The following is an 18,269-nucleotide window of genomic DNA, read 5'->3' on the forward strand; positions in this document are numbered from 1 at the left end:
ACAATAAGATTTGGAATAAAACATATGGTTTATACAACAATTAATATATGTAAATGTCTTACTATGTATTTAAACACACAGATACCTCATTATTGCAACAGTTTGAAGATAAAGATAAAAAAGGACACATTGACAAATGTTATGCCATTGCTTTTAAGAACAACAATAATTAAGGTTTTCCTTATGAAGCAAAGGGAAACATTTTACAAAATACTTTTCAATTATTTTTATGAATGACATATGAAAACAATCTTTATAAATAATTATATACAATTCTAGTATCAGCACATATTGTGTCAAGATTGTATCTGAATTACATGCAGCAACAATGACTGATGACTTTAGCTTGTATCACTTATTGGACATTCTGTAGCTGCCAGCTGATTATATGTTTATTTTGTGAAAGAGGTTGCAGAGAGCCATAATGAAGCTGAGTAAACATTTTATACTTGAATTTGCAGGATTGCATTTTTTTTTTCACAAGGCAGTAAAACATCACAGAGAGAGGCACAAGAAAAGCAGCAACATCCAAATGCAACAACAGAGAAAAGTGACTATAAAACAAGTCTGACAGTTGACTTGTTTATACATTCAGTTTTAGGCAAACCATTTGTTTACATGAAGAGGATTGTGGATGCTGCAGAACTGGGCAGTGATTCAATACTTTGCATGACCTTTTATCTTGATAAAAAAAAAAATCTTATCACCTTATAACACACAGAGAATACAAACTAAGACAAAAATCTAAATTTCTCACAAAAAGAGATCTAACGCAAATTCGGTTATTATGGGAATGCAGTTTTATCCTTCTTTATATGACCATGCAGTTCAAAGTACTGTACAATACGTTAGCATCATATATATTGATGTCAAATCATTTTGAATTATTACTATGATAAAGTTTCCATTCATGTTTTCTCGTCCTTTGCTGGATCACAGATGGCAGTGGAGATGTCATTCAAATTGTTGGAGTCGAACACATGACATGACGGAACACAACACGCAAGTATACAGTGAAGTGGCTCTCAGCAGTGTGCAGGTGCAGGTTTACACTTTAAAAAAACCACAATACTTTAGCAGCTAATGCCATGGTGTGACTTCAAGGTATTCATCTATTAAGCTGCAATTAAGGTATTTTATTTTTACCTTGATACTTACTGTAAGCACAGACTGTGAATTAATAAATAAATAAGCAAACCCATACATAAATATACAAAGAATTAAATGAATGATGATTCATTTGTGTATCACTTGGCAGTAGGCTACAGCTTCACATGTTCAACATGCTAAGCTATAGCATCTGTGATATATGGAATCAAATTTTGAATATACTTACTTTAGCATCTCATCTCAACTCTTTAAAATCCCATATTATGAAAAGTGATGTGGGCTTGAAGATACAGGCGCTAAAACGGAACATTTCAGACAGAATGAATCAGAAAATGAGTGTGTGCATTGTTTAGCTGGGTAAAACCTATATCCGCTGAAACTATTTACTTGCTAATTGATGGTTCTTTAATCATTAGGCTAAACTCTCAGCTCAGTAAAATTAGCATTCTGTAATTTGACAAGCGAGGTCTCCAAGGAAAGCTTGAAGCTGATCTTTCTAAAATTGTTGCCACATGGGAAATGCATATGAAATTGGTAGAATCTGTCTTGAAATGTGTCAGTAAAATGTCATGAGGTTTCAGAATCCTTTTCCATTGGTAAGTTCACCTTAGTTCCTCCATTTTGGCAGAAGGAGCGCAGCTAGTAAAAAGCCTATTATCGAGTTTGGAACGAAAACTTACAGATGTGGCCGACAACCACTGGTATTGTGCGTACTGTGCAGCCCACTGGAGACGATGACGTGCTCAGGAGCAATCTTTAGTGGATGTCCAATTAACAGAAGACCTGTAGGATGAGGGGGAAGGCCACCACTAGAAAGGTGTGTCCATCTGGCTGCATTTTGCAGCTGGTGACACCACACCATAGCTCCGCCCCTGCCACCTCAGCCACTGCATGTGGACTTCTTTTTGGACCTGTCAAACACACATACTCAAAATGCAATATTAGACTGTTTTCAAACTATTAAGATATGCCACATATATTTCTTTAAATCGTTATGTAAATTAGGTTATCTATCTACATATTCTTGCCCAGGTGTGGTGGAAATAAGCCTATATCCCAAAACTATTTCTTTAAACTTCAAAAACAGATAAGTCTTGACACGTAAAACTTGAATACTAAATTTAATAATTTCTTCCCCATTGCATCATAAGACATTTTATTGGATATTAAGTCATCTAATTTATGTGGCATGTTACTGGGGTATCGTAAAATGTATGAAACAATTAGATATCATGCATTTCATCTGGCATCAGAACATTATTCATTGATAAACCACAGCGATAAACAACATTCTTTTTATCTATAAGAGGATATAGATGTAGATGAAATTAACTTATATATTCTCTATATGATAATTGAGTGACTTCCAAGTATTACACATGAGGCCCTAAACCACCAAACAGATGAACATGGGTTAAAGGTAAAGGTAAAGGTACTTTATTGTCACATGCACATACATGTAGCGAAATTCTTTCTTTGCATTTAATCCATCCCTCAAGGGAGCAGTGGGCAGCCATTTACAGCGCCCGGGGACCTGAGCCAGTGCCTTGATCAAGGGCACTGACTGGAGAACCTAGTACATGTTTATTGATGGTGGGGGAAACCGGAGCACCTGGAGGAAACCCAGTTATTACTAGTTAGTTAAGAGTTATTGTTCACTAAGTATTCAACAGCATGTGTGTGGTTGGCCTCACATTAATGTTGGTGGTTACATAATTGCTCGAGGTCCTTCCCCTATGCAATAAGGGGAAGAGAGGTGCAAACTATTTTGCTTTTAAGCCCTGACAACTCTTAACCACTCCCCCCTCACTGGTATGTGATCTGGGTAAACTAGTTTATTATGCAGCAGAGAGCTGTACAATACCTGTGTGCTTTGTTGAATATGTTATAGGAAATGATTGAGAGTGGTGTGGCTTTGTACTGACCTCCTGATTAAGAAAGCAATAGAGAATCGCTACAAGAAGCCCCTGTAAGAGAGATGGTAATAAGCATTAACACTTAGAACGAGTCGGAACAATTAAAACGCTGCTCACGTGAAGATATAGCTTAGATGACAAATGAGAGCTGAACAAGTAAAAATAGGTTCGGGAAAATCTATTATGTTTTTCTCACGCAGCCAGCAAACGAGTGGAATAATGGATGGTTTGGATTTCTACCTCATTAATACACTGTATGTATATGTGTAATTTAAAGGGAAAATGCTGTAAACTCTGCTCTTATCTTTATACTAAATTATGCAGAATTAAATTGGACTTACTTTATAAACAAAGCCTGGGTTACAGCTACTTGGGCACTTTTGTTACCAGTATATTCCATACTTTAGTGACACCTCTGTGCCTAATTAATTTGAATACAAGAAGGGGGACAAAAGCAAAACCTAATTTGGCAAGCTGGCTAGCAAACCCGCCTGTCTGTGCCACATGCGACATGAAGTGGAGGAAGCCATTTGACTTTTCTGTGGTTGCATGTCTTCAGCAGACTCAAACACTGCCAGCAACACAGCACTGCTAAGCCCGTTACTACTATATTACAGCTTTTTAAGCATATAACTAGTGTTCTTCAAAAGCATTTTATCAAATAGGAATTTGGTATTAAATCTGTTATTCAAATTAAAACGCCTTTGATAATCTTTTTTGCCCTGTTAGCAGCATGGCTCTAGGGATGGCAATATCAGTCAGTTGGTCATTAATATACAGTCATTCATGTCCCCCTGAGGATGACTTGTTATTACTTTGGTGATCCCCTGACTCTATCAGGTCAAAATTTCACTTTGTCCAATACTTTGTTTTATGCCGAATACCTGCAAAACTAATGACATTCCCTTCAGCCTCAGCTGTACTTTAGGTTTAGTGCAAATTTGCAAACGATAGCATGTTAAACTGAGATGGTGAACACGGTAAACGTTATACCTGCTACATGTCAGCATTTTTTCATATCATTGTGAGCATGTTATCAAAGGGCCGTTCTGCCTAAGTACAGCCTCACAGATCTGATAGCATGGCTCTAGACTCTCAATCTTGTTTACATAAATTGTCTATCGGAAGGAGAATTTTAAGATTAGGTTTCATTAAACAGCTTATTCAACACATTTGTAAATTAGCACTTGTGTGTATGTGTGTACCTGGAAGGATCCCATGCAGAGCTCGATACAGAGGCGCAGGTTAACATTGAAGTAGTCAGGCAGAAAATTGAAGACCATGTAGTGAGTACCAAACAAAGGGATGAGGAGGAGGGTGGACTTAGTCAGGCGTCTGTTGCACAAAAGGCAAGAAACAAGATGCAGGAGGTGAAGCTACCTCAGGGAGTCATTTAGTGAGCATCTAATCTGAATGCTGCTCCGGGAAAGCATCATGCATGCAGACACACTAATCATCAGATACCAATCAAGAGAATATTGTGTGTGTGTGTGTGTGTGTGTGTGTGTGTGTGTGTGTGTGTGTGTGTGTGTCTGTGTGTGTCTGTGTGTGTGTGCGTCGGTCTGTACACAGCTTTTGTTAATGAGGAGAAAGGTTGCAGCAGGAGCATGATTCAAAGTGAGGATAATAAAATGTGAGTGCAGGGGAACATATCAATTATTACCTGGTGCAATTAATTCAAGCTTCACTCAACTTACATACCTTTGGTGCTGTATGTCTTTAATAAGATCCGGATATGCATGATGTCCCTGAACACTTTCAACCAATTAGTGAGCCTGTTTCAATTACAAATTATGATTCTGGGAAGTGAAAAGGTAGACGTGCCCAGACTGACTAGCTGAGGTTCAGTAGTGACTGAATGAATTATGCCGTGTTTCCGACTGTGGTGCATCAAAAGTTTTCACACAACTTGCATCTTTTGCTACATCAAAGTGTGAACTTATCAGAGTGAGAAAGTATTAAAGTAAGTGAAAAAGTACTTGAAAAGGTGTCCATTCAACAGATAAACAAGATAAACAAGTCACATGGACACAATTTTGAAAATCCAAGATTGTGTGAGAAAAGATGAAAGCTAAATTTGATAAAAGCAGTACATGCAGTAATGTCTAAAGTAGGAGATACTGTATCACTGCTGAGTTCAGCCTCTCATACTGTGTGTGCAGCTAAAGCATTACCTGTACTGAGAGGAGTTATTGAAGTGGATCAGCCGAGGATTGAGCTTCTGTATCAGGATTCTGATGATGTTCATGAAGAGTATAAAATTGACCTGTTGATTGAAAAAGCAAGAATGAAAAAAGACTCTCTATTCTGACATGCACAAAAACAAATAATCTGCATAGCAATTTGTTAAGTGCATAATTAACAGATTTGTTTCGGCACAATAGGATCATTTACCGCTATAGACACAACAATTGGTCCCTTGATGATCCACCAATAGGGCGAGTCCTCGTTGATGTCCCAACATCTATGTAGGAAGACATTTTGAAATGCGCACTTTAGTCCGTCTGCAGAAGTTCTTTTAGGTGTGATGTACAATTACTTCAACTGACCGTGGAACAAAAATCAACTCATAACCAGAAACAAATAGAAATTAGTACAAATTGAGCACAAATTACACATTGTTTTTAAAAGTTTAGTGCCTCACCTCCTGTCTTATCGGTGTATTTCTTCCTCAAAAACCTATACTGTATATCAGTAAATCTTAGGAAAATGCTACACTGTGGCTCTGTTGGTCATTATGTATGTTGGAATGGGATGTCAATGTATGTATATAGGAAATAACTGTGCTTGTGGAGATAGAAGCAGTAGAAGTTTATACAAACTCTGTGTCCTCAAAATACACCCTGGATCCAATCCACAGGACAATGAAGAGCACAGGTACACCTGTGGAGAGGCAAAAACGAAAAACTAATGTCAGTTAGATGCAATCAATACACACTGAGTTGGTTGAATCATAAAAAGACAGTGAGCAGCGTGTGAACCTGTCGAATGACAACTTTTCTTGTATCTGTATTGATCTGTAAATGGAATATTATTAATAATAATAATAATAATAATAAATTGAATTTATATAGTGCTTTTCATGAACTCAAAGTCGCTTTTGTAGAAGCTGCATGCACTACACGTCTACAGTATATGTTCTGATCAATTTCCTGCCTTGCCACTGCTGGAACAAATGTCTGTGTATTCATTTTACTAGTGGCAAGTTAAGGGATAGAAACATTCAACCCACAAATATAAGCAAATACATTCATAGTAGAGATTGCCACAGGGATGTAAACTAAATTCAGTTTGTTTGGTAATTACAGCTGATGCCATCGAGCCAGGAGAGTTTCTGGCTGTATTCAAATAATAAGTTGGGGATGTTGGCTGATGGCAGTCTGTCTGCCTCTTGTTGTCCCTAAAGACAGCTGTGAATCTCTTTTGAATCACAGAATTGCAGTAAATATCTCACTGTTCAGCTCAATAGGTTTGAAATCAGATTGAAAAATCAAGAAATCTGGTATGCGAATTAAAAAAAGAAAAGCTGCAACACAAGGCGAAAATAGTGTCCAAAATAGAGACATGGACTGAAAACTGCAAATCGTACAATGCCAGTGTTAGAGTATCAGGAGAATAACTGTCTGGAGCATCATATTTTAGGGATATTAATAAAAAACACTCACATCAAAAAAGCAGAAAAACATTTTGCACATAATGCACTGGCTGCATAAACAGAATAAACAGCAGTACCATGGCCCAAACAAACCAATGTGGACTTGAGTGCACTTGCAAACTATTCAGGCAATTTGCATTAATAACTATTATTCTTGTAGAAGTGTAACTCACCTTGAGCCAACATTCATGTAATGCAGAGAGTAAAAGTCAAGTATCTGTAAATATATATGATCCAGTCTCTAAGTCCCCTCATTTGTAATCCTTGCATATATTACCTAATGTCTTTTTTTTAACAGCAATTATAATACAGAGCTATCATAAAATCGAACCAAACTCTGCAGCTCAGCGTGAAATATGTTGAGGAAACCGTATATGTCAAGGTCTCTCACCCCATCCCAGCAGGCTGAAGCCCCAGAGGCACCGACGGCTGTGATTAAAGGACGAAAGCAGCAGGGAATTGAGGTAGAGCGCCTCCACCAGGAGCCAGAAAAAATTGGACATTACACAGTAGTGACAGAAGACCACAGAGGCCTTACAGGCAAACTGGACAGAAGAAAACACAGGAAGGAAAAGAAGAATACAGAGTGAACTGTAAGTGGGGGGGTTAGTATAAGAGCGGAGGTGCACAGTCAATATGCGATGAGAGCGATCAGGAATCTGCCCGTAGGAATTTCTTACTACAACCAAGAACCTTTTCCCGCCATTGTCATTATCTTACTGTGGAAAGGGTGCAGTGGTTGGTGTCGTCACTCGAGAACAGAGTTGCATCCTTTATGAACACCGCCACAGCTTTCAGGATAAATGTGATGAAGAGCTGGATGTGAATGAAGTTCCTGGCACAACGCAGCCTCCTGAAAAATTAGGTGACACACATGTAATAAATGTACTGTAGTGTTTGACAGAAAAAGGTTTGACAGAAAATACAAACAAAAACAATAAATAACATTAAACCAGAGATGGAAGTTATGGAACTGTGATTTTAAAGGGATTTCATAACAGATTTGTAAAACCAGCTGGACAGAGAAAAAAAGAAACCATAAATAAAGAGGTTTTGTGTTTCTGCTGTACATGCATGCATCCAGTGAACCATAGAGCAGAGTGGTGGGGGTGTGAGGAAACCCTTGACATTGTGTCAATCAGTTGCTAAGTGGACTATAGGACCAGTTAGCTCCAGGTCAATAAGGGTCCAAATCCAAGATGGAAAATATTGGAACTGAGAGATGGACACAGGTGGAGAAGGAGAATTACATCAGGGATTATGAGACGGAAAATGATGGTGAGTTTTTAGCATCATAACACCATGACGATTCCTTTCATTACAGTTATGTTTGGTTTGTACTTTTGGGTTTCAGGGTCTCTAAAATGACTTTTCACAACAGCATCGCTCCTCTTTCTTAAAAGAAAAGTACAGCATTTTGGGAAAAATGCTCATTTGCTTTTTAGGCAAGAGTTAGATGAGAAGACCGATACCTCTCTTCTATGCAAGAGTGGTGTCAAACTTCTCTTCTAACTCTCGACAAGAAAGTGCAAGCTTATTATACTATTCCTCTAATATACTACACAAGGACACCTTTTTAAATGTGTCAAAAGCTAATGGCACTATTAAAGGCCTCACTCTAAGAGAGTCTTGTAATAATTGTTTTTGATTACAGTACAACAATATTGTTGTGATTGCTTGGCTCTCTGTGGTGAATGCAATGGCCTTAAGATTACCATAATGCACCGGTTACCGGTGAAAAATGGAATAAAAGTCTGTCTGCCTTTTGTCTGGACAATCACAACTTATTTTAATGTCATCTGTTCTTACCTGAAGAACAACAGGATGAATACAGCAACAGCCAGCACCACTAGAGAGATACTGTACCCGACGGTGTATATCAGCTTCACTGTGGCAAAGTATAACTGCTCTGTCTGGAAGCAAGACGAGAACGAAGATTTGGTATTAAAGAACCTTACACTTCAATGTCCATGCTTTTCAAAATGCTACCAGCCCTCAAAATGTATGCAATGTCTCAAAGTGACACCAAATCGCAGACAAGCTCAGGACTCAACTGTAATGAAGAGATGACTGCGGCATTACAGCAAGAAAGCTTTCTCCATATTTTGAGGCTGAGTCTAATGGCAGCATGACTGGACTAAGCAGACTACTCAATAAACTCAAAAAAGTAGATAAAGCATTAAAGCTACTTAATTACATGAGAACTTGTAATTACTGACTCTTCGCCCCTGTTATTGGAAAACGTAAAAGGTCTTTTTTTTAACTCAAGACAAAAGATGCTCTGTGTAGCACCAAAATCAGTTTCTAATAATTATCTTCTCCCCCATCCTCTCTTTGTTAAACAAGATCATTTTAAAAATAATAATTCCAGCTATTACCTGATGGGTGACATTTAATTCACTTACTGCCTTGCAAAACTATTTTAACATGACGCACATTTATGTTTGAATAGATTTTCTTTCCTGCTCTCGAGAGGCAGTGAGCCAGTAAGCATACGTACTCAAATCTAAACTACCCCAAAAAGGAACAAATGAAGGTGTATGGGCAACTGTTCCACTTCATTACAGTCTTACAGGCCTCTTGTAACATGGTACGTTTTTCTTTTCTAATTTAGCTTGTTCGGTCTGTTGATTTAAGAAGTTGGGACGCGGTCTGAATTTGTTCCTGTTTTTATTAAGTTTTTTTCTCAGTTCCTCCTTGTTTCTGTTGCTTCTCCTCCTGTCATGACATCGGGATTCTCACTCCCCAGTCATACCTCTTAAACTGCCTCGCCCCCAGCAACTCTCACCTCAGGAATGTCATCATCCACACTGCAGGCGATGTGGTATGGTGGGAAATGTCTGGACCAACCTCCGCCGGTGCAGTTACGGCTCACTGAACCTGAGGTGAAAGGCCAAGATACCAAAGGGTCAGCCATGAAGAGATCACTTCAGATTAGATTCACTTGTCAAGAGAAAGAGTTCAAATGTTTAATGTTTTTAGCCATGATGGTAGTGTGTATGCCCACATTTGAAGGATATATTGTAATTGTGTCAGAGTGCATAGTATTTGAACTCTCACACAACCAACTCTGTGATCATACAACCACATTGCGTTGTCATATGAACGCTTGCTTGTTTTTAAGATGGGAATATTTCCCATTTCTGCCATCCATCCGATATGACTTGAACGCAGCATTAACATGTAGCTCAAAGCACAGCCTCACAGGGCCGCTAGTGAGTAAACAAATAAACACACTTTATGAAATGATCAGGATCAAAAACACCTTTTACTGCTCTGGTCATTATCTTAACAACCTCTTCACTCTGTCACCATGGGATCCTTTAGTCACCTGTGTTGTTTCTGAAGAGGGAGAAGATGGCAGGACAAGCTCTTTGGACTGTTTCCCCAACTTCTGCATGAGGCCAGCAGGCAACTGCATCCCAGAATGGCAGACAACCTTTTCGGAAAAGTAGAAAGAAGGTAAGTATGTGTCTATCGGGGTAGTTAATTAGAAGAGAGAGTCCATAAACACACATTTATATGCACTGCCATACACCGCTGCCTGAAATGCACACAGTTTAAATATATACTCATGGAGATACAGTAGAGGTAAATGGGGTGTATCATGCACAATACCCCCAACAACATTCCTCAAAGCCATACCATCCGCCTATTTGTAAATTGTATTAAAACAAGAATGAGGAAGTGCTGTAGATCTGCAACCAAGACCTTTATCTTGAGATGGATAACATACATAAATCCTTATGTAACTATCCTTAATGGTCTCCTCTACAGATGCATCACAGTGATAAATCACCCAGTGCGATTTCATTCTGCAGTTGGGACGCCCTGACAACTGATGATTCTTTGTGATGCATTCATTCCAGCTTTAGACTCTTGTACTTAATGTGAACATTTGCAGTATATTTCATATCACAACTACAGCCACGCCTGGATTTATATGAGCTATACTGCTGCAGGGTGATTCTAAAATGGAAAACACACCTTCTGTGGTTCTGTTGCCCTGCTCTGCAATGTACTTAAGGCAGTGACGCTCCTCTTTCTCCAGCTGAAATATGTACTCGCATTCAGGGTGCAGGCTCGACAAAGCCTAGAGGTAGGAAAGAAGGAAGGAAGGAATGCTTTATTAGATATAAACAGACATTCAAGCAGAGGACACAGTGGCTTCTCAGTCTGTAATTCCATTTTATGCGTATGTCAATTTCTAAAGGGCAGTGACAGTGGCAGTGAGTAGGAAATGCTTTCCACCTAAAACAGTAACCTTTTGGCAAAAAGGACCTATTTCCGTCGGTGGCATTAAGCTAAATGATCTTTAACCACAGCGCACAGAGAGGGGAAGCTCAGAAAATTCATTAAAATAATTTGTTCCTAAGGACACAGATGATTGTTTTGGCCTCCAACAACTCCATGCTTCATCCGCTCAGAGATCCTTCTGTTATTCTGCCCCTGCTCATCCCTCCAGTTTCTGATGCAAAATAAAGCAGAATAACTGCACTTGCATTTGTCTGACATATCTCGGACCAGAACAAAAAGGAATGTCTTGTATCTGGGAGAGAAAGGAACCGATGGAAGGTGGATGTTGGAGGGTAACGTAGGGAAGAGAGTGGATGAGAGTGTGGACCGATGGTCATGAATGTGGTAATTATCCTTTGGACTGTACCGCAACACTGTGAGAGTGTGTGTGTGTGTGTGTCCATTGTTGGTGATGGGTTTCCACATGATAGGAATGCCAAAGAAAAGGGTCAAAGTGGCAAGACGGGCCAAACTAATCTAAGAACATTATAAAACAGATTATTATTATTAAGGTTGGTGGTGGTAAGTGGAGAATCTTGTGTGAAGGGGCTCAACTTCTCTTTCTCTTCTCCCTCCTCCCGAGACTCTTTACTGTAACTTCTGGGTTAAATTAAAGTGTCTTTTGTTTTTCATCTCATGCTGCAGGTGAACTCAAGCGGTCTTGGATGTAAATGTCAGAGCCACAGGCAGGGTCATTTCTTGTTAGCTTCAACAACACACAGCAACAGTGTGTGTTTCCTGATAAAAGTCGTCCATGGTGTTGCTACTGAAGTACAGTATCCATCTGCTTTCTTTCTATTTGCCTACACATTTTGACATCATAGAATATCTGCTTTCATATGGTACTGCACCTTAATTTTTAATTATGCTGCTATTGACTTGGAAAGAAACATAATTTGATTTCAATCTCACAAACAACCAGCAACAAAAGCTCCTTTTTTCAGTCACTGCATGAAGAAATCATTATCTAGTTATAGTGGCTAGATAGGTACTTATAGGCAGATATTACAATGCCCCTCCATTTCCAAAATAACTCAAAATTTTGAGAATGTATTGCATTTAGTTTTTCCCATGCTGAGTAATTTTGAGGCTGCTATTTGAGTCTTTCATTTGGTTTTTGAAGATGAAGACCTAAAAACACAGAGGACTGCCCAACAGGTCGCAAACACAGCCTTACTGAAGTCGTCTCTGCTATTGAAAGGCATATTGCACAGCCATTTGTCCTGGATTCAGCTTAGTTCCATCACATTTTGAAACACCTGAGGTAACTCTTAATGAAAAAGCTTCAGAGGCTAAAGTCCTCTGGGACCACAAACACTCTCTCTGGAGAGTTTCCCCTGCTCACCAGCTTTCTGAGTGTCATCCAATAGGATGCGCTCGTTGTGTGTTATAAACATTCCCATTAAAAAGATCTATGAGTTTCACTGAGGGGCAAACACCAACATCTGCACCCGTACAAAACCCACCTGGAGCCATTTCATGAAATTACATGACTGAGTACACCTTGCATAGATACAGCTTTTTATTATCATAATGGTATGCATAGGATTTGAACTGAGTGAGGGTATGAAGTTATTGGAAAAACAAAACCACTTTGGAAATTAAGAATAAAATGCCAAATGTGTAATGGCAGTGTACAAAATGTACAGCTTTTCATATTTAATCATAAAAGTAAAATAAGTAAATTCATGAGTTTCAAACAGGGATTTTTAGATTCAAACATATTCATTTATTTGACACATTGATAAATATTTCCATAAAGTGTCAGTAGATAAGATATCTAATCTTCTAATTCAATCAAACCAAACAGGTGCCTCTTAAAAAAAACAGTTCGCCTTTGAGATTCACATCAAAGGCAAAGCCCTGGCATTAGAATAACTTAAACCCAACAGGCTGGGCATTAAATCAACAATAATTCCGCACCTTGAAATTCATCAGGATACATTTGAAAATAGATAGCCATAGGTGAAATTGGTTTGAATCAAAACTCTCAATTTCTGTTTCTCCGTACAATCCCTCACCTCAGCCCTTTCTCCTCGGTTTGTTTCTTAGCTGTCAACACATATTATGGGATTCTTGGAAAAAAGCCGGAGCTTGTGTTTGTGCAGAATAACAAACCACTTTAGCAACTATGTCAAATCCAACTACAGAATAAACACAATACAGAAAACTAGGTGGAATTGAACACAATCCTCCTGACAGTTGTTGGAAAAATGTTTTGCCCCATTTTCTTTAAATAGGTAGGAATAAAGCAACCTCTCTGTACCATCTCTCCCTCCATTAATGTGGAACTAGCACGCTTTGGAGGAGGGTCTGGCAAAGCGAGACTAATGTGGAACAGACGTGTCGGAAGCAACCTGAGCAAATCGCTGCCAGTCCTCTTTGTTCTTAATGCAATGCTAATAATTTAATGAGAGGTGTCATTGTGCAATTTACGCAGCAATTACTGCTCTTCCAGTTCAAAGGCAGGCGGGGGACTCGTGGAAAAATGGTTTACCTTGCCCCCTGCAGAGAAACCAGAGTTTGCGGTAAATGTCCTTCAAGGTGGGACATGTATATAACGGTATATTGTTGTCTGCTAAACTATGGCTGTTGTTATAATACATTTTTTGAGCATGGAATAAACAGCGCCAGAGTTAGAGCATTTATATTCAAAACAGAAAGATGTATGCACTCATTACCATAAAGCGCACAACACAAAAGCATCAGCTAAATAGCACATTGTGTGTCAGATGGGGGTCATGTACTGTACCCCACATGGCTTCCCTGTATATGCAAGGAGATGCTGTGAAGATATTTTATACATGAGAATGGTGTGCAGTTGAGAGGAAGCCTGCAAAGCTTTGAATGGCAGGGGGTGAGGAACAAAGCAAGAGTCAAGACCGGGTGGCTGGTGACATGCTCATGCATTTTAAAGGCATGATGGGATAAAGGGAGACACCATGCTGCATTTAGGAGACAGAAACAGACATAAGAAGGGAGATGGGAGGCTGCATAAGGTAAGTCTGGATAATATGAGCCATGAAACTAAATGCAAAGCTAAAGGCCCCTTTACACTGCCAGGTTAGCGTGCAGTCTGCTGTAAAAATGTTCTCTGAGGGGTGAAGTCCATTATCCACTAACTACCCAAAAAGGGGCCATCGAATTGAGCTCACTTTGCAGATGTTCACTTCTATTTTCAACAGCGAATTAGGTGCACTTTTACGCTGCTGCCGCAGTGGCACAGGATAAAAATATACAACATGCTCAGTCAGGAAATGTGGTTATTAGGTGTCTTGCTGAGAGTTAGATGAGAATATTGATACCACTCTCATATCTTTACATTAAATATGAAGCCGAAACGACCAACTGGTTAGCTTAGCCTAGCATAAAGACTGAAAACAGGGAAACAGCTAGCCTACCAGTACATCTAAAGCTAACTAATTTACACATGTAGCTTGTATAGAAATGTGCAAAAGAAAAATTGTGTTTGTTTACAGTAGGGTTATGTGCTGTACTATTTCTTGGCCAAACCACAACTTGTCGTTTAGCTAAACAAGCTGCCGAATGTAACGTTAGCTTTGTATTTATTGTACAGTGTATATTGTTGACAGGTGTTGAGTTTCTCATCTAACTCTTGGCATAAAAAAAGTATATTTCTCAAAATGTCTAACAAAAATTTAACTGACAATGTGTAAAAATATGCTGGCTGCTTGTGAGGTGATTCAGGTTTAAGTTAAGATAAGGTGTATATTTGAACATTGAACTTATTTTTTCACCATGCAGCCAAAAAATATGACCAGACAAAAACATTTCATATTTTTTTATATTTTCTTTTTTTTGTTCTCTCAGCTTAAAGTGCAGAATTTCAATCGTATCTGAAAATTCAAGGAGACCATGGTCTCTCTCTCGTGTGTGTGTGTGTGTGTGTGTGTGTGTGTGTGATGGACCCCGGTAGTTCATTATAATTCTCTGCAGTCCTGAGCATTGAAAGTGAATAGACTGAAGTGGAACATGTTGATGAGTGTCTGCCCTGTTCTCATTCTCTCTCTGTCACGCTGATGATCATTCCACCTGTTTGCCCGCTTCTCTATACTTCTATTCCGGTGTGGAAATTAGCAAGATGCCCATGTGATAATAACTTTATGAAGCTGTCGATAAAAACAGGCTGTCGGCATGTGAATCTGCATTTGTTTTGTGCAGTTTGTTGCCCATCTCCATTCTTCACAGTTGATTTGCCAAGATGAATTGAACAATCACTGCACATAGTAAATAAAGTGGTAACATCAGCAAATAAAAGTCATTCAGTCGTTTTTAAATAAAGTGAATTCAGGTAACATAACCTAATCCAATTTGTTTGTGTTTGTGGGAGGCGGGAGGGTAGTCTAATGGAAAATGAAATCCATCTAACATTTCCTTTTGCTATTATCCCACCCCACATGCATACATTTTCCAATAGGCCTGTTACATGTTTTTGTGAATGCAGAAACACAATACATAATTTTTAAACATACTCACATACCTGCATCTCACCTGTACTTCTACTCTATCTTTTAATTCACTATTGTTTTGTCAGACCAATAGTCCAAAACTAACTTCAGTTTATTATAATAGAAGACTAACAAAACCAGTAAATCCTTGCATTTGGAACCAGAATGGAAGCTAAAACCAGTGAATTTTGAGCGTTTTTACCACATATATTATTTGTTGTTGCTCATTGGTGCTTTTTACATATTATATATATATATATATATATATATATATATATATATATATATATATATATATATATATATACACACCTCTTTTTTACATACTTGTGTACATAATAGTCTGTCAATTCTTAACCTTTATTTGTCCAGCTGTGTCCTTGCGTGTTATGTCTATTTCTGTGTAATAAAAAAGAGCAATAAAAAAAAACTGAGTCAAATTCCTTGTATGCACACATGTACACATACACATTGCCAATAACGCTAATTCTGATAGGCCTACCTTAATATATTCATGTACATATACATGCATACACGTATCCACCAAACTGACTTTATGATTGAATTAAACACACACACACACACACACACACACACACACACACACACACACACGCACACATACACACAATAAATATAGGCTACTGGTGTTTGGGGCTGCACTTAACATTTCCACACTCACTTCAAATACTTCTGACTTAAAATCAGTCTGATACTGTATTTTATGATGTAACACGTACATGATGAGAAAATTACTGGACCTGTGAAGACCTATACAGCTGCTTATCAGGTGCCAGACAGATGCAGGGCGTGCACACACTCTTGCACAGAACCCCGCACGCAGGCTCCGTTAGTGTCTTGTTTTAAAGCTCATTGAACACCGTAAGTAAATAATTTGTTCAATAAAATGCATGTACACAGTAGAAGATGGAAATGGAAAAATAGGAGATGAATAACCTCGAATTTGTAGACTATGCCTATTTATTCATCTCTCATAGTTCTCGCAATGTTTCGGGTTTTTTTAAAACAACTCTTTACATTTACTGAAAAGATAGCTTCAAGTTTTCTACGTGGCAAAATAAAATAAAAAATCCTTTCGCAAAAGTGAAGTTAAAGTAAATCACTCACAGCTGAAGCCCAACAAAGAGTGAGAAAGATCCCTCTGACGTAGAGACAGGACATGTTATCGGTTCCTCTGTTCAGCCCAACGTGGCGCTTCTTCAATGAGACTGCAACACGCTCTTGCAGGACGGGATGCTGAGACTCTCTCTCTCTCTCTCTCTCTCTCTCTCTCTCTCTCTCTCTCTCTCTCTGCCCAGGTGTAAATCCTACTTGTTAAGCGTGCAACAATAAAAATGAAGCGAAAACCTCACGTACAAACTAGCCTATCGGTAACAAATGGATCTGAAAAAAATATTCTACAGATTTCTATAGCCTTGCAAAGGACTGCCTCAAATACTACGATGAATGGATGAAAGTCTAATTAACCATGTGTTGCATCGTGAAGAGACACGTTATCTTTTAATTTTAAAGTTTTTATTTAACCTTTATTTAACGGCAAATCTAGGCCTACTTCACTGCGGTTACTTTTTGCAGCTTCTACCGTAACATGATTGCTGGATATACCAAGAAAACTTTTCTTCACGTTTCGGGAGCACAAGCGGATAGCTGACAGGGACATTGCAACTGTTGTCAGGTGCGACGGGTAATTTAGGCTTGGGAAGGCTTAAAGGTGCAATATGTAATAGGCTACTGAAAATTAAAATAGTTAACTGCAGTACAAATTCAAAATACTGGAGAGAGTCGTCTCCCCCGCCCCCTCCTCCCCAGACTCGAGGTTCACGGAGGTTGCCAGTCTGATGGTAGCCTGGTTGACACCAGACCCTTCTCAGTTGTAACTGAGAGTGGGTCTGGGAAAGGTTCATTGACAGTTCATTTCCAAAGGGGCGTCACCAATGGACGCCGCTCAAATGCCTCTGGGCGCATTGGATAGTCCAACCAATCAGACCAACGATTAGGGTGACGCTGCGCTTCGGTAGCCGTCATGTTGAATAAACAAAAAGCTGCTCGCCGTCACTGCGCTATCGTCGTCGCGTAAAGCCCGCCTCAACGGTTGTGATTGGTGCCTCGATTTTGGGGACATTGGAAATGGGCTTGAATGGGCTCTTCGCCAGACTGACTTGCAGAGCAAATCTCAAATTTGCTGGAAGTTCGTCAGGGTTTACCCAGGCTAGTCTGACGGTACAGATTCATTTGACCGACACAATGCGATGTCATGGTTGATGCTCCACGCCCTTGACCGGCAGCTGATTGGACGAACGCGTGACGTGGGTCTGGCTTCGAGAATTTCAACTGAGTGTCATGGCGGCGCGTTGAGAATACGATCTAGTATTTTACGAAAATAGTTCACCGAAACGTGTTTCTGAAAACATTTTAAGCGAGAAATAGGCCATACAGTTGCTGAATATGTCTTCACTTCAGATCGACAAAGGTTAGTTTGAAAGATTTTCGTTACTTCTACTGGATAGTCGTGTCGTGTTCAATGGATTAATTTGCATAAAGATGGGCATCGGCCAGCTTTTGGACGCGCAGCATTTTTTGAAATGCAGCAGCGCCTTCCCGGGATGCTATGTGGACGCGTTAAAGTCACTTGACATCACCCATAGGAATAAAGTGCACGGCTAGGTGGATCTGCATGGTGAGACCGCAGCATCCAGACACTTGTCTCACAAAGCCAGACATTACTTCACAGCACAGCGGAGTAGCTAACGTTAGATGCTGGCTATGTTGACAGTCATAAAAGCCTACATGTGCTCACGTGGA

At 39.3% G+C, this 18,269-nt stretch overlaps 1 protein-coding gene across 1 annotated transcript; it reads right to left on the reverse strand.

The window, feature by feature from the left end:
• Positions 1-425: 425 nt before the first annotated feature.
• On the reverse strand, positions 426-16,720 carry ghrhrl (growth hormone releasing hormone receptor, like). The gene is made up of 13 exons (XM_031318482.2): positions 16,575-16,720; positions 10,669-10,774; positions 10,013-10,120; positions 9,470-9,561; positions 8,491-8,594; positions 7,402-7,534; positions 7,073-7,226; positions 5,849-5,909; positions 5,421-5,490; positions 5,201-5,292; positions 4,232-4,361; positions 3,036-3,077; positions 426-2,021 (listed from the first exon to the last, which is right to left on the reverse strand). Exons 1-13 carry the CDS (start codon positions 16,626-16,628, stop codon positions 1,920-1,922), a joined length of 1,248 nt encoding a protein of 415 aa, XP_031174342.1. The 5' UTR covers positions 16,629-16,720; the 3' UTR covers positions 426-1,919.
• Positions 16,721-18,269: the final 1,549 nt, after the last annotated feature.

Source organism: Sander lucioperca, chromosome 2 (genome assembly GCF_008315115.2).
Source record: "Sander lucioperca isolate FBNREF2018 chromosome 2, SLUC_FBN_1.2, whole genome shotgun sequence".
NCBI lineage: Eukaryota > Metazoa > Chordata > Actinopteri > Perciformes > Percidae > Sander > Sander lucioperca.

What these genes read in the sequence shown, in the direction of transcription:
- ghrhrl (XM_031318482.2), bottom strand. Translation starts at nt 16,628, where the DNA reads ATGTCCTGTCTCTACGTCAGAGGGATCTTTCTCACTCTTTGTTGGGCT. An exon ending in CCTCTTCAGAAACAACACAG is followed by an intron (nt 9,562 to 10,012) that starts GTGACTAAAGGA and finishes CTTTCACCTCAG; the next exon opens with GTTCAGTGAGCCGTAACTGC. An exon ending in AATAACTCCTCTCAGTACAG is followed by an intron (nt 4,362 to 5,200) that starts GTAATGCTTTAG and finishes TTTGTGCAACAG; the next exon opens with ACGCCTGACTAAGTCCACCC.